This window comes from Berghia stephanieae, chromosome 1, assembly GCF_034508935.2.
Source record: "Berghia stephanieae isolate SIO BIC M18660-M18661 chromosome 1, UCSD_Bste_1.3, whole genome shotgun sequence".
In the NCBI taxonomy this organism is placed as follows: Eukaryota; Metazoa; Mollusca; class Gastropoda; order Nudibranchia; family Aeolidiidae; genus Berghia; species Berghia stephanieae.
In genome coordinates, this window is record NC_088360.1 from 55,414,605 (window position 1) to 55,431,254 (window position 16,650).

General features: G+C 32.0%; 1 protein-coding gene across 1 annotated transcript; it reads left to right on the top strand.

Moving 5' to 3' along the window:
- The first annotated feature begins 214 nt into the window (after positions 1–214).
- Positions 215–16,344, top strand: LOC144977951 (uncharacterized). Its single transcript, XM_078923364.1, has 16 exons — positions 215–399; positions 1,761–1,912; positions 2,115–2,168; positions 3,207–3,359; positions 3,748–3,885; positions 4,361–4,482; positions 4,912–5,006; positions 6,002–6,631; positions 7,372–7,433; positions 8,748–8,818; positions 9,678–9,746; positions 10,251–10,347; positions 11,185–11,227; positions 12,464–12,621; positions 13,235–13,312; positions 14,159–16,344. Exons 2-16 carry the CDS (start codon positions 1,796–1,798, stop codon positions 14,309–14,311), a joined length of 2,040 nt encoding a protein of 679 aa, XP_078779490.1. The 5' UTR covers positions 215–399; positions 1,761–1,795; the 3' UTR covers positions 14,312–16,344.
- The last annotated feature ends 306 nt before the right edge of the window (positions 16,345–16,650 follow it).

A 16,650-nucleotide genomic window follows, 5' to 3' on the forward strand; every position in this document is an offset into this window, starting at 1 on the left:
TGAGTTCTCTCTGGAATCGTACATTTTTCTCAACAAATTTCTTTTTATCTGTCAATATGGTCAATAATTATCCCGTAAGACTTAGAACGTATCAACGAATGCAATTTAGAAAAGAAATTATGATCGAGTTCGTTCTTCTTATCCCAAATCTTGTAACTTGTAACTGAACGAAACCCCGGAGGACCTGGTAAAAACTTCACCAGGTTACAGAATCGAAACAATAAAAGGTCAAGAGTCTATTATTGACATCTATCTAGATCTAGTACATTGATAATAATTGATATTATTCTGATTTCGCCTTCTGATTCTGATGACTTTTGTGTTGCTGATCCTTAACCTATGAACACATTAACATTATTATTTTTACATTCCATACAAGGAATCTACTACGTTTCGAAGGTAAATTGTAACGGAATTGTAATATGACCAAATAGAATATTGAAATGAAATAAAATAGTCAGCCTAGGCCTAGCCTCCTCTAGTCTCTAGACGAATCGAATCATCAAGGAATCTTGGATTTGATGAAATGTCATTAGAGTGAGGTTGTTCAATTTCATATAAACAAATTCCCTCTTATCGACGTGTACATATATGCAGGTCTGACATCCGAATTCACTTTTGGGCATAGTTTAACAAATGATGTAATTTTGCGTTGGGCTTTTTTGTGAGCACTGCCAGAGTAGAGGATGTTATTCAATTAGATACAGCACAAACTACAAACTACTCATAACATGATCACTGGCTATGAAGGGTTAAATAAACATTGATGTTATCCACATGCAACTTTAGTTAAACACTACGTTGATAGTTGATGGTCAAGTTTAGCTTATGGATCACACAATCGAATGTACATACGTTTTTAGTTTTACAAAACTAGATCTATCTCTAAGCTCATTATTTACAAGACACACATTGGTTATACAAGATACTTAGTATTCAAAGACTCAATCACTCAATCTAACAGAGATTAAGCGTCTTTTATCTGCTATTTTAGTCGAAGGTTTCACAAGAGATAACGAACGGCATATATATGTGCACTGTTGACATTCATTTCCTCAAAGAAAATTGGTATATTCATAGCCATAGGGAAACAGTCACAAGATTTAATGAAAATAAACCAACAAATCAATCAAACAAACACGAAGGTAAGAAAGGAAAATAAAATAATTTTAAATCATACAAAAAAAAAATTGCAATCCTATCCAATGGGAGTAAAATTTTTGTGTATTTATTGCTGTTGCTATAGAAGTTTTCCTATGTCTATGTCTTTGTTCCTTGTGCGCTGATTGTTGAAATTGGTCATAAATTCGTTCATGATTCAGTTTGTCGAAAATACTATTTTAAATATCTGCATTCCAACACTTGTTCTAGTAATAATTTGATTCCTCATAAAAGAATAAAACATTTTCATTTTGTAACAGAAGTGTTGAAGTTGAATGAATTGAGAATATATGTGACCCTCCGTCTCAAAAACGGTATTATGTCGGGATGATTCAGACCCCAAAAAGTGAATTTAGAGATAGATTGATGAGAAATTGGAGCTTAGAAGATTTTGCAATGCAAGAAATAGTCTTTATACTCCAACATAACGTAGAGAAATTAAACCCAAGTTGGATATTTCTGGCTATGAATTCAATTTCCCTTACTGTGTGGATCCCGACATAATACCGATTCGATACGGTGGGTCACATATTGGAAGTGGGTAATTGGATGGCCTGTGAGTTAATACGGTAAAATTCATTTTTTTTCCTTTTCAATAGCAATTGTACATCACTGGATGGGATGAGCCGATAAGATGAATCTTCTATTTTTATCCATCACTTCGACAATACTATGCACTCTCATTGCTCTTGCCTTCAAGTATCTCTCAATTCTCAGATGGATAAGTGGCCATGCTTATGTCTTGAGCAAGGTTAGTAACGTAATCCCTTGTTGTTGTTTGTTGTTTTTTTAAAATAATTTCCTTTTTACGATAATGTTATTTTTCTCTCTGAAGTAATTAATTTTACACGGAAGTCTTTAAAAGCTCTTTAATTTTAATAAAGCTCTTTTTATTGTCAAAATAATGAAAGCTAAGGTAATTTTTTTTCTTTTTTTTTTCATCTTTCACACAGAGAAAGGAACCGTTCAGTATCCTTGAAGTTTTGGATTTGTTTAAGAATGTCAGGGTAAGTGAAAGCAAAATTAAGAACAAAAGGAAGTAGTGATTCTCTAGAAGAATACAAAATATTGAGTTCTATATATTGAATCTGGAAATATTATCAAATTGTGGTCAGAAAATCTGTCGAGCTGTGAAACAAGTGGTAGTAAAAGTAAACTTTTTTCACAAATGACAAAGTTAGGCATATAAGTGGAGATAAATGTTATAGTAGAACATTGTAGACCAGTGTTTGTATAGCTTGCCAGATAAATCAAGAAGTTTATTTCATTTTGATATATAGACACATTTTGGGCATATCACAAAAGGCTTAATGACCATAGATCATAATGTACTGAAATGAACAGCCAATTAAAAAAACCCAGTTAAAATGTTAATACAATAGTTAAAATGCAGACAGACGGCACAAAAGTTCGGAAAATACAATGGCTAAAGGTAAACAACTAAGTAGTATTTGATTGGTAACAAGAGCACTTGTGCATAAAAAGGTGAAACAATGGATAGAATTTGGTGTGTAAAGTAGATAGACGAGCGGAATAATAACAGGTGTCGACACTTAGTGTAGTCCATATTATCATAGTGAGTCTGAATATGAGAAATTCATTAGTAGAAGGGTCATGTATTTCAGCTTAAAGCAGGATTTAATCACACACAGAGTTTTCTGACAGATTAGACATTAGCAAAACCTATTCATTTAACAGTTTAAAGTAAACACTAGCATTTACAAAAGATTATTTGTTAACATCTTGAAGCATTTAGCAAACCTCTAATGGGAGCCATATAAATTATCCACCGGTCAATGTTTTTTGGACCATTTATTTTAAATAGACTTATGCTCTCGATGAATAATATTTACTTATGTTATAAAGCAAGATCCTTTTTTGTGATGAAAACAAAAATTACCTTCATATGAAAGATAGCTTTTGTGAATCAATCTGGAATATTTATGAATTATAGCAAGCTAAATGAAATTTATCACGTTTTTGTTCTTTCCTCTTTACCCCTCCATTCTCTTCCCCCCCCCCCCCCTTCTCCTCGTTATCCATAGCCCTTTCCAATTTCTTGTCAGAAAGGTTGGAAGATTGATAGCTATGCAAATGGTCACCGCATCTGGTTCAACTTTTTGACATTTCCTCACAACACTAATGCTCCTTCCATTAAAGTATTTGCTGTCTTTGGGAGAATACAGTCGTCTTGCCAGGTATGATTATCAAAACAAATCAACTGGCTTCCCATGACAATTATTATCAAACAATTATATGAATATCTCCTCACTTAATGTCTATTTCCACTCTGTAATCGCCTATTGGCTTAAGGAGTTTCCATTGGCAAAATCTATTCATTTAACAGTTTAAAGGAAACACTCGCATTTACAGAAGATTATTTGTGAACACCTTGAAGCATTAAGCAAACCTCCAATGGGAGCCATACAAATTATTTGAAATCGATTCAATAATTCAACTCGATGATCTGGTTGGTTTGATATATATGCATATTAACATTTGGTCTAAACAACAATGTAACAAAATTCATAATTGTTTTATGTTTCTTTTTTTTTTGTGTTAAACAAAATCATTTTCAACTTCTAGGCCTTACTCCATGTGTTGAAAGACTCTGCCCAGGCTTGTGAATGGAAGCCAGGCATCATTTCTTCCTCTCACACTCATATCAGAGCATCGTATGAGTCATCCATTACGTCAAGAGGCCTCCCATCCATGCCTGTACAGGTAAATCTTGCTCAAGAAAAATCCATTTTGACTGTTTTGACAGCAGTATGCAAGCTAGACCTCGGTGTCCCTAGTTGCAGTCAACTACAATTGATGAATTTTCCAAATAAAGTCTAAATATAAGTCATCAAAAGAAAAATAAATTCTCATGTATTAAGACTCCAGATAATCACACAGACCATCCATATGTTATATTTAACGAACCAATCATGTTAAAAAGCCTATAATCAATTTATTCGGGACAGCAATATGATTCCTTCAAGAATTACCACAAAAAGATCTACGATGGTCAACTGGTCAGTTGTCTTGAATGGATGTTGTCCTTATAAAAGTGCGACTTTATCTTCTTTTTCTCACTCTTTTTCAAAGAAACCTTTAATATTTTTTATTTAGTTTTCATTGCATAGTTTACAAATTGTATGTAGGTTCCTTGTTTTTCATTATACCAATGATTTGTGTTGATTTATTCTGCCAGGTTGATTGTGTGAAAGAAGAAAAATTAGACCTAATTCGATATCCATCGCAGTTTGCCTTGTTGCTATATGATTCTTGGCACAATGAGAATGTTGCCAGAACCAAATCGATTGAGTATAAAAGGTAATAAATGCATTTGCCTTTTATAATTTAAGTAAATTATACATAGGTGTGTACACGTCTTTTTTATATTATTTTAAAAAATAGATACAAATGAGGTAGATACAAGGAAATGTCAGTTCTATCTGTGTTGTTGCTAATGAGGTCACAATGATCTAACTTTATGTGTATATTGATTTACAGAAAACTCATTTTCTTCATCTTACTCATCCAAGTTTTACACAAAATTTTCTTTGGTTGTCTTAACAATTTTGTTAGAAATAAATTTTTCATGTGAACTTTTTACTTCAAACTACAAGATTTGATTTTATTTAATTTTGGTTTATTGCTGTCATTTATGTAAAGGAGTAATAGTTTACCTACCAGTCGTTTCATTTTAAAGTTCAAACGTTTTACTTTCAATGTTTTCTTGTTTTCACTTTTGGTCCACAGGTTTTGGCACAGGGAAGATAATGGTGTATGCTGGTTGTTGCAAATGAGTGAGGAATTGCAAAAATGTGAATTCTTTCTTATTCAACCTGTACAAGGTTTGTTGTTTCTTTACCTAATAAATATTTTTGAGTTAACCAATGATACCAAAGTACCAGATTATCCATAAGCAAATGTCAATGTGTGCAGCTGAAATCAGTTTTGAAAGAAGCAAGCTGAGTTTCAAACAGTTGTTGAATTTATCATTTTTATTTACATTTAAGGGTCCAATATGATAGATTCTTTGACTGTCATGTAAATGCAGGCATTCTGTCAATATTTTAATACTCCATCTACTCAGGGTCAGATGGATATGTGAGATTTCTTCAATTCAAGGGATAGTAGGCTATTTTAACCGACTTTAAAACCTGTCTGGAGTATGGATAAAATCTGGTTCCATGGGCCTCAAACCTTTAATAGGCAACCATTATAAATAATTAAATAAATAAAATTTATATCGCGCCACTGTCCACCTAACATGTTCGATGGTGCTTTACAAGACATAGGTGGTATGATAATGTTAAGAAAATTAAATGTTAAATTTTGAAATATTAAGGGAAAGTTAATCTGAAATATTTTGTCTTCGGTCTTGACTTGAAGCACTCCATAGTCTGAGCACTTCTGGTAAAGACAGAGAGAATTCCAGATTGATGGTGCTGCTGTTTTGGACATTTTTATTTCCTAAAGTGGTGTGCTGTGAGGAACAGAGAGGCCAAGGTGGCCTGTACTCCAATATCAATGACATTAGGTATTGTGGTGCTAGACCATAAATATATTTGAAAATTATTCAGGCCCTCTTGAACTCAATTCTCTCTGGACAGGCAACTTTATACTTTATTTAAGTGAAAAATTATGTTGCCTTAATTGGAACGGCATTTCTGATGAAATCAATCCTACATCCAATTTATAATTATAATGATCATAAATATTACTTATCAAAGAAATTGATTATTGTCAAATCCATTTTGCTGATTCATTTAGGATTAATTTTGGATTGTAAATGAATTTAAAGAGAAATGAATATCTCAAGAATAAATTCCATTTTTCCCTTCAGAACTAGACCAGTGTTTGGTGTCAGTCATCACTTGGTCCCAGTCTCATTCAGAGGAATCATATCAATGGGGATCTATTTTGCTGTCAGCACTAGAAGAGTATATCTGTCTTCGTCGACTTCAGAAAACACCACTCACAACTATAACTCTGCCTCAGGATTTTTCAGAGAGTCAGGAAGATTCATCAGATGACAATCAGCGTCACGAATCATTTAGCCATGATCTTCCCTTTTTGGGTAAATCCAAGCATAGTTCTCTGGACAGAAAAACTAACAATAACTCTCTTGAATCACACAGAAACAATCACAACAGTTTTAGTGATATCAAGAAAAAGTATACTTCCATTCTTAAATACAAATCAGATGCTGGTGCTTCTCGTCTGGCTGCAATGTCAGAGCTTAGTTCTCAAGGTGATTCCAACTCCATAACGTCAAAATCAAGTAAAGGAGTGCTCGTACGATCCATCAGTGATGGTGCTGCTTTGAAACAAAGTCGAAAGATGAATGATGCTTTGGAAAGGGGTACTTTCGAATCTTCTGGTGGGGAGGAGACAGATGGGAATGAGGAAAATGAGAATGGAGAAGAAGGCGAGGATCAGAATGGTATTGTCACTGGTCCTGTTTCTGAAGAAGGTGAGTATTAACAAATAATATATGAGATAATGAAACCAATCAAATATCTATGGAGAAAAACCAACAATAATTCCCTGACTGACACAGGAACAATCACAACAGTTTTAGTGATATCAAGAAAAAACATACTTCCATATTTAAATACAAATCGAATACCATTGTGACAGATTCCCCATACAATAATGTTTATTCCAAAAAAATAAAAACCCCATACTTTTGTGAGGTACCTTTTTAACAATTGAACCTGAATATTTATGGCATTCAAAAAGATGATGAGAAAAAATAGGAATTGCATTTCCAAATATTAAATATTATATTGCTATTAAGGAGTAAAAAATTATCCTTACAGAAATGTTGCAAATTGTCTGCGTGTATTTTGCATCCACAAGAATTTAGTTCATCTGCTTACGTTATCTTAAAAACTTACTCCCATTAAATTCATCGTAATAGTTTGCTAAAACTTGAAACATTTAATCTCATTTTGCTCAAAATTATTTTGGTTACAATTTCATTTCATCCCAGGTGATTAAATCAAACTTTTTATTTGCTTTTCATATAATATTTAAAAAGTCCAAATCCCAGGATTAAAACATGACTTTTATATACCCTATATATATATATATATATTTTTTTTTTTTTTTTAAATTGGATTTTATGCTACAATGTAAGAAACTTTTTCATCATTACTTCACTTTATTAAAAACGATATCTTTTGCAACAAGTATAATTTATTATTTCAGACATCGAGTTAGCACGTTACAAAGTGATCAGCAATCAGTGTGCAGCAGATCTCATGGCTGAGGTAAAAATTGATTTTTGAATTCTTTGAGTTTACAGGATAAGAACATCAAAATCTGTCTCCAAAACGGTCATTGTTACATTTTTAATTATTCCAGTTATCTGGTTTTGTTTTTGAAAAATATTTGAATAATTGAATAACGATTTAAATTCCACCTTTCGAGATGTCTCAGGATAGAAAAGATGTTTTTAGGCACAATGCTTTTATGGATGTTGTCACAGCGCTTTCATGCTAAATGATTCAATACAATAACATTTTTGCATGGGATTGGTTAAATTAATGAATATGTCCACATAACCGACATGAGCTCAATGAATGTTAGGTGATATGAATGAATGCAGAATGTTTTATAATAATGTGTAAAAATTACTAATTACACCAGCCAATTTGAATAAGAAATAGGATGAATCACTTAGGCTTTTTTAAAATGTACAATAAAAAAGCCATTTTAGAGAGAAACCTAATTTTTGTAACATATTCGTAGGGAAGTGCAGGTAAGATCAATGTGCCAAAGCAATCCCGAATATAAGTTGTGCATTTTAATTGTGTCATTTTATTATCTTTTTCAAAAGCCACCAAGAAGGTGAATTAACACTCATTTACATTGTCACCCCAAGTGAAATTGTTTAAATATCTTTTTATTGACCTGACCACTTTTAATAGCAAAAGCCAAAAGCAAAAACTCATTTTGATTAATAAGTTTTGGAAAATTCTTCGATTTTGTGCATAATGTTAAGGAGTGCAATATGACATTAACTCATATTACTAATTGATGAGGAAAGGATGTAATAATATTGTTGTCATCTTCAACTTTAAAAAAGGATACTATGCAAGATACAATTATTTCATTTTCTTTTTTACTTTAGCTTTATGTGTCCATCATCATCATCCTCAGTGGTAGTTGTTTTCGAAATGGGTCCCTGAACAGCTGTCTCCATTCGGTTCGGTTTTCTGAACTTCTCAATAAATGGATGTTGTTTTCTAGGTTTAAATGTTCTTGCAGAATTATTGTGTGCATCACCCCCTGTCACCCTCCTGCTCTCTTTCTATTAATGAAACGGGGAAACAATCAAATTTTAAATGCTTAACTCCTCCACACATGCCCAAAAATACCTTATTTGTTAGCAGTCTGTATCAAATCAGTATTCAAAAATATTTTTACATAGAACAAACTGTATCCAGTCAATAACATCCTACAACTTTGTGAAATCATTGAGCTTCATGTCTGGTCCCTTATTTAGAGCACTGCTTATATGAAGTGACTTTCATTTTGATAGTCTGCTTGCTGCATTTTTAAAATCTAAAAATGTTTTACAGGCATTGAGGGCTTCCAATATCAACTTAGACTTGAGTCCTGAAAAACAAGCAGAAACATCTGGAGGATGGACGTGAGTACAGTCTATAGATTTTGATATCTCGTTTCTCTTCCAAAATGTGTATAGGGAATAAACTTGATTCTATGATTGTCTTCCTTGACTTTGTTCTTCACAACAGATTAATAAATATGCAGATTAGTTCAGTGCATTTCTACAGAGTGTCAAGCTTATTCTCTCAGGAAACAATATAGAATAAAAATTTTATTTCATGCAGCACAAATCACCTGTAGCACTTTTACAATATCCACAACTGACTATAACTTGTTACTTATGTACAACTGAGTTGAGTGAACAATGAATACAGATAATATTGCAAAGAATTCTGTCCCACTCTCTGTTAATTTAGCCCTCAGTGGGATGTGGGTTTTGTTTAAATTACTCTGAGTGCCTGTTAAAGTTGTGAAAAAAGATTTATTATGACACTGAATCAAATTTGTTTCAAAAATAAAAGAATGAAGGTATGTTTGGAGTGAAAAATGTTCTACCGCGTGAATGCATAATACATAAAAACGAAAATTTTGTCAGACAAAGCAAGAAAAAAAATACAAGAAAAAAAAAAACATCAAAAAAATCAGTCGACCTCGAGGTCAAACACACTTGTTCAGCTCTTATCTTGCACCGGTGCCTGCTCCTTAATTTCTTAATTTGATATTTTCAAAATAATATTTTATTTGATTCCTGATCTGAAAGTTTTGGATCACCCTTCATTAATTGCATTTCTCTGCAAATTATTTATCAAAATGCAATTGTGTGAAATTGTGTATTTTTATGATAATGATATATTCCATTACTTTTAAAAAGTTATTTTTCCTACACTCTTATCTTACATTATAGAGTATATTATTATTTGTTTGTTCATTCTTTTTTTCAGATTTTCCTCTTTTGAAAAAAATATTGTAATTCTTAAGAAAGTACAGAAAGATCGATCAACAGTTCAAAGGTATGAAAAAACTTTTAAAAACTTGATTGATTTCTTTTCTTTCAATATTTGATAGTAGTTTAATCCTATACATTTCTCAGTCACCTTTGGCTCCAATTGGCACGATTATTATCTTTATCCAATGGATAGAAGTATGAGATTGAGTGGTATATTATGTCTATGTTTTAATTGATATTTTTTGAATGTGGAAGAGTGCATTTTTGTTTTTGTTTGTTTAATTTTTAAAATTAAAAAAAAAATTGTTGTTGTTTTTGTTGTTGTTGTTGTTGTTGTTATGATAACATTAGTGAGAGCTCCAATTTTGCCAACATTCAGTGTAATGGCAAACAATATACTTATAAATTGTATCCAAGATTAAGTCTTACACTGTTTGAATATTTTGATTAAGTGATCAAAAATTATAATAGAAACAATTAAACCAATAATGCCAGATTAAAGAAATGATGTTATGCATCTCAATAGTGGGAAACCTCGAAAAATTTTCTTGGCTCCTGTATATTACAGTTATATCGGAAAAGGTTTTGTATTGGCTCCACCGAAGACTGTTTGGGATGCTGTCCGAAATCCACGCACCAGATTTACTTATGACGACACTCTAAAGGTAAAATGCAAGGATTCTTGATCTAACTACATTTCATTAAATAGAAAGGCAAGTTGTCCCTCAAGGTCCCCAATTTCTGCCACATGAATCAGACAATAATTATTGCTTGCTACTCTAGCAAAGTACAATATCCTATTGCAGAATAATGTTAGAAGTCCAAGTTGCTCAATCAGTGCTGTTTGGAAAGTGGTCCTACATGACACTGAGCAGATCCATTTGCACATGTGTCCTGTTATTCTCAACATATTGAGATACATTTGATCTTCAACAAGGAAGACAAGAGTAATATACTGATTTATATTGGTTCATAGTAACATAGAAATTGATATAACTCACTTGTTTAACAATTGATTCATGTATGATTATTCTGTGATAGCACACAAGATATCAGCAGAATCCGATTTTATTTTTCAAGTGCGCAATTTGATTGTGTCAATGACGAAAAAATGAAATATCACAATTAGGGATCACTCTTTCTTGTGTTGTTTATTTGGAGAAATTGCAATTTAAAATTCAAAGCGAAAAAGTTACTGGTTGTTTTCATTCAGCAGATTCTTTCAATTTACAGATATGACTTTTGTATTTTGCTATAAGTATAATAAAAGTATAAGGATGCATTGTATCAAGGCTTATTTAGAATTATAAATTATTAGGATTTGGATGGATCAAATTGATTTTTAAAAATATGTTATCATGCTTTTGTATTCTTGTTCTCTGTTTTTAAAATAATTTTTTAAGCTTTCTTTTATCTATTTAGAGTTTTAAACTGTTCAATTACGTTTATATTTGGCCTATATATTTTAAAAATTGTCTTTGATTTTGTTTTCAAATTTTCAGAAAGTGGATATTATTGACAAAATTGATTCGAATATGAAAATAGGTATGTCATGGTTGTTGTTTTGTGTTTTTTTTAATTAATGTATTGATGAATTAATATTTAAAATGAGAAAGAGAGAGAGAGAGAGAGAGAGAGAGAGAGAGAGAGGGAGAGGGAGAGGGAGAGAGAGAGAGAGAGAGAGAGAGAGAGAGAGAGAGAGAGAGAGAGAGAGAGAGAGAGAGAGAGAGTTATAAATGTTCATATGTATATGTAAGGGTATGGCTATAAGGTATATGACAATACAAATGGACACCCCTCCACACTTAAATTAAGTCTAAGTCTAAACTTGAGCTCTTATATTGCGCAATATCTACTAAATGCAGCACGATCATGTAGAACGGGACATGATGCCTGTTAGGCGAAACTGCAATTTTTTCCGACAGAGACAACGCTGTTAACGGCTAGGAACTCATTTTACACCTGAGTATGGTGAGAGAATGTGAGTAAAGAGCCTTTTCCAAGGACTCAACTATGTGCAGAGCGAGGCTTGAGCCCAGGAACTTCCGATCCGAAAGCAAGTGTCATACCACTAGACCACATAGCCGCACAAGTCTAACCTTTGTAGTTGATATAGATTAGATGTGTATTTGTCAAATTTCCTTTATTTGCTTTATGAAAATAAACACATAGATTGTGTCAATATTTTTAACGTTATATTACAAAAAAAAACACACACATTTATTTATTCGTATTTTAGTCATATCCATACAGCTAATGAAAAAAAGCACTTTTAATGCTTCTTACGAACATTGTCAATACAAAATGGACAAAACATATCATGAGATATGGTAATAGTACCTGTACCATGAATTGAATTCTTGTTATCTTATAATTGCTGTTTCCTTGTAATTTATTTTCATTTAAAAATTTATAAATTTTCATTCTTGGTCTCAAATTTTTTTCGTTATTACAATTTTGACCCCTTAAAATACATTATAATGAAAATGTTGCTGCTTGAAGCTAGAAGAAATAAATAACAAAAATAGGAAACGGAAGGAAAGCTTCAATATAGTCAATGAAGACAGATGATGTGGACGGTTGGGTTTCTCCTTTGTCAACAAAAAAAAACAACACCTGAATGAAACGCTAAAGACAAATATATAAGGATATTCCGTTTTGAATTATAGTCTGTTCTTTAACAATTATTATCAAAGAAGTGACATTTAACATTGTGTGGAAGGAAAACAAACATCTAATAACCTTTTTTTTAAATATATTTTTTTCTCTACATTTTGTCAGTTTACTTATACCATGAGAGTATGCAGTTTTTGGCCAAGGAGAGTTACGACGTGTCTGTACTTCAAGGAGAAAGACAGGAGGGAGATAAGTACATTCTGACTTACTCAAGTGTGGAAACGCCCAAGTGTCCAACTAATTCCAACTGTACCAGAGCTGAGGTAATTACATGTGCTCTATTTGGTTTATAGTATTTATTTTAGACAATTCATCAATATAGAATATTTGTAGATTCATGAAATTTCCAATTAATAAAACGAAAATTAATCACATTACAAGCAAGCAAAATAAACTAAAACCTAATACATACTTAAATATGGTTGTGGTTAGTAAATTTTATAGGAATCACTGATATTGTGGAGTGTTTAGTCTCAGTTAAGGGTCAAAAGGGGATTTCATTGCAACTCATTATACATTATGTTTTTTTTTTTTAATGTGAAATAAATAAATCGTTAATTCAGTTCTTTCGAACTTTTTGACCTACTTAAATGGATTTTAATGTTGTGTGGACAGTATCAAGTTACTAGTCACATTTTGGATAGAGAGCTAAAACAAAATATTTTCTACTAGGTCCAAATTTATCAAGCTGTCCATTCTCAGCTCAGTATAAGGGGGGGGGGGGGGGGGGGGTGGGGGGGGGGGGGAAGCTGGATTTAATCGCCTATGAGTCTTTGAGGCACTGAGCCCAGAGACGGACTATGAACTGTGATTTTTTTTTTAAAGTCAGAATTCTATGGTTCTCAACATTTGTTTCTTCATTTCCAATTTTCCTAGTTTTTGCCAAGTGGATGGATCATAGAGCCAGCAAGACAGGATAACAAAGTGTATTCCATCATTACCTACTTAATGCAGGTAAGGGTTCTGGATAGGAAAATTAGTGGAAAATGTCATTTTCTTAAAACTGAACGGATATGTGATCATTTAAAGTGCATTTTAAGTTACATATTTCATATAAATATAAATGATTATTATGTATTTTAGGTTGGTACAATTTAGATTAATTATTCCTGTCCTTATAGGTTGGCTGCCCGGAGCCAAGTAAAATAATGAAAATAAGCATGTCACTTACTGTGATTCATTATCCTCTCATCGAATAAATCTTGTGTGGAGGTCATCTCCACCTATTCACAATGCACATCATAATCCTACCACGTAGGATATATGGAAGTCATTCTCTATTCCAAACATTGGTACTCTTACACTAAACATCTCTGATTTAGATACGTGGGTTTAATTGTCTTACCCATGGTTACAACACTCAAGCCAAAATTTTGGATCATTTTCATCTCTCTGGTTAATGACCACTTTCAATGTCACTCTCATTTATTACAATTTGGGACACTCTTTTTATCAACACTTCTTAAAATAGTAACATTAAACTTTCTTAGAATTCTCATGTCGACTATGTCTTATAAAGCGACATAGAGCACATTCACTAGAGACTGGCACTCTATAAATGTTATTTATATTGATATTTATTTATCTCTCTGGGGATTAGAAAAAGGTTATCTGGTATGGAATCAGGATCTAAACTTTAAACTTAGAATTTTCTCATTAAAAAAAATTTCCTTTTATTTTTTTCTTCTCTAACCATACCACTAGAAATGTGATCATTGTGTATATCAAAATTAATACTTGATACTTAATACTTAATACATATATCCTTGAGTTATTTTGTCTTGATTTATCACCCTATAGTTGGATTTTGGACCTCCTCGTGATAATTCAGACAAGTTGCCCTTCCAAGACATGATAAGCCGGCAGCCACTCAGCATTGATGAGCTCCAGAAATATTTGAGACCAGCTGTGCAGCTACTTAGAAGGAAATCAATGTCCAATGCTCAAATCTAGTCATGCAAGACTTTATTTTAACCATTTCTCCAAGGAAAACGATGTCTACTCAAAATATTGCTATATATATATATTTATATATAGGTATATTTTTTTTGTATATAATAACCTTCTACAAATGCCTTGCCTTACCACATAAAGAAAATTGTTTCAATATTTTTCTATTAACAATGATATATGATAACATTCCCAATGTTGCAGTCACAGTTGGCAATGGTTTTTTACTCTTTTCATCATGATGCAATTTTTGTTCTTGTTCAGTACGAAAGGCAGACTTTATTGCTTTCTGATTAATGGTATATATGATTTTTTATTGATTGGATGTCTTCAATTCTCAATGCACTTTGAGGAGAGATCCATTTCACACAGCCTTATGCACATTTAACATATATGGTGAATTTTTGGGGTAAACGAAACTGTGGTAATTAATGCCTTCAATTGCTATAACTTGTGCTTGCCAAACTTTTATTTTATTTGCCTTATACTTGCCTTTTAACTATATTCTGAAATTGGTGTGTATTATTCATTCTGATGGTCACAACATTTTATTGTTACTAAATAAGAGGGATTCTTTTATTTTTTTCATTGGTGTATATTTTATACTATTGCAGGTATCTTTCTGAATGTCCCATGTTATAGTTTTATGCAATGATTTTGACATTTATCCAGCCATTGTGCTCAATGGTATATTTCCATTTGCTAACTTACTAAAAGTATGTACTGGTTTCTTTTTCCCATTTGTATTTTTTTACAAGCTATGTTAGATAAAGCAATATTTGTGTCAGATACATGTAAGTTTACAGCCACTTATTATATGCTCACAAATTTGCAAGAGAAGATAAATGTTCTCTCCTCTGGATTCAAATATCGTCAAGGGAGGGACACATTTTGCATTTTTAAATGTACAAAGTTTATTTCATCTTCAGTATGTTTCCGCTGTTGATAAGAAAGACAGAATAGGATAATATGCCATCATATTATATTAGTGTACTCATATATATGCGCTTTTGACGATGACAAAAAATTTATTTTTTAGTGCTTACTATGTTATTTACCATTCTAACATATGGAAAAAGACGAAATTCAATCAAGAGTTTACTCCTATTATTGTTGAACTGATAAAAAGGTCTTTGGTTACAAAAATAAATAACAACACAGAAACGAATAAAGTGCATTTCCAGGATTTATGCCATGCTCAATGCTATGTACCATGCTTGATTTATTCCCCTATAGTTTCCAAGTCTGGTACATTAGTCAATTGTATTTTTGATTCAAATTAACTCATAAATCACATTCATTATCACATTGTTGATAGAATATAGATTATGAGTCATTAGACAAATTCGAACGATATATGATATATATGCATGTAATGACGGTTCATAACATAAAGAGTAAGGAAACACAATATGATGTTAATTGTCAGTCAATTCAGTTTGATTTAATAATTATTTTTTTTTTGGAGCATTAAAGGCATCTTCAAAAGTTTTTATCTTTGAATATCTCAGTTTATGTTATTCTCAGGATACACATAATTTTTAGTTTTCAGGTTTGTTTGTTTTTTTAATCCTTTGAAATTTTGACCTTTGAAAGACTGTCCTGATCTCTGACTTATTCACTGGAAGTAAAGAATGAACCAGTTAATGTGATTATTGGTGTTATTTGATATTGATAATAAAGCTGAACCCTGTTTCATTTATTCCATGTAGTATGGACTTTTAAAATAAAAAAAACTGATGTTTTTTTAAAAATTTCGGTTGACTGGATTACCTAAATATCAATCCTGTTTTCTCAAAATTGTCTTTAATGCATTCTTCACGGGTGATTCAAAATTTGATATTAACAATTTTCAGAATCTTTTCAATCATTCTTTTCCCATCATATAATAGTAACTTTTTAAAGAGAATTGATCCTGATTTTTAAAAAATAGTTAGAGTCCTTGCGATGGTATTCAACTTGTTCCACTGTATTTATCTGATGAAATAGGATTCTGAATTTATAGTTCATCCAAAAAAAAAACCAAAAAAAAACAACTAAAAAATTGATTATCCACATGAATCGTTTCTTCACGTTCTTAGGCCTTAACTACTTAATTAACCTTCAAAAGAAGGCTCTCGACTTTTTCAACATTCTACCAGGAATGATGGTACTCTCACTGTATACAGATTGAGTCATTGTGCACATTGATGCATCAGTATTCTCCTCTTCCTATATAGTGACGTCTCCATTAATCACCCCGTTTGTATTTATATAATTTGACAATTACCACCTAATACCTATCTCTTGTTCAAGCTGGCCCTTTAAATTTCCAGTTGGTAAAAAAAAAACCCATCAAACTG

Coding starts and splice junctions, on each gene's coding strand:
- LOC144977951 (XM_078923364.1), top strand. CDS start 1,796: ATGAATCTTCTATTTTTATCCATCACTTCGACAATACTATGCACTCTC. Junction 3,886..4,360: donor TCCCATCCATGCCTGTACAG/GTAAATCTTGCT, acceptor TTATTCTGCCAG/GTTGATTGTGTGAAAGAAGA. Junction 10,348..11,184: donor CTTATGACGACACTCTAAAG/GTAAAATGCAAG, acceptor TCAAATTTTCAG/AAAGTGGATATTATTGACAA.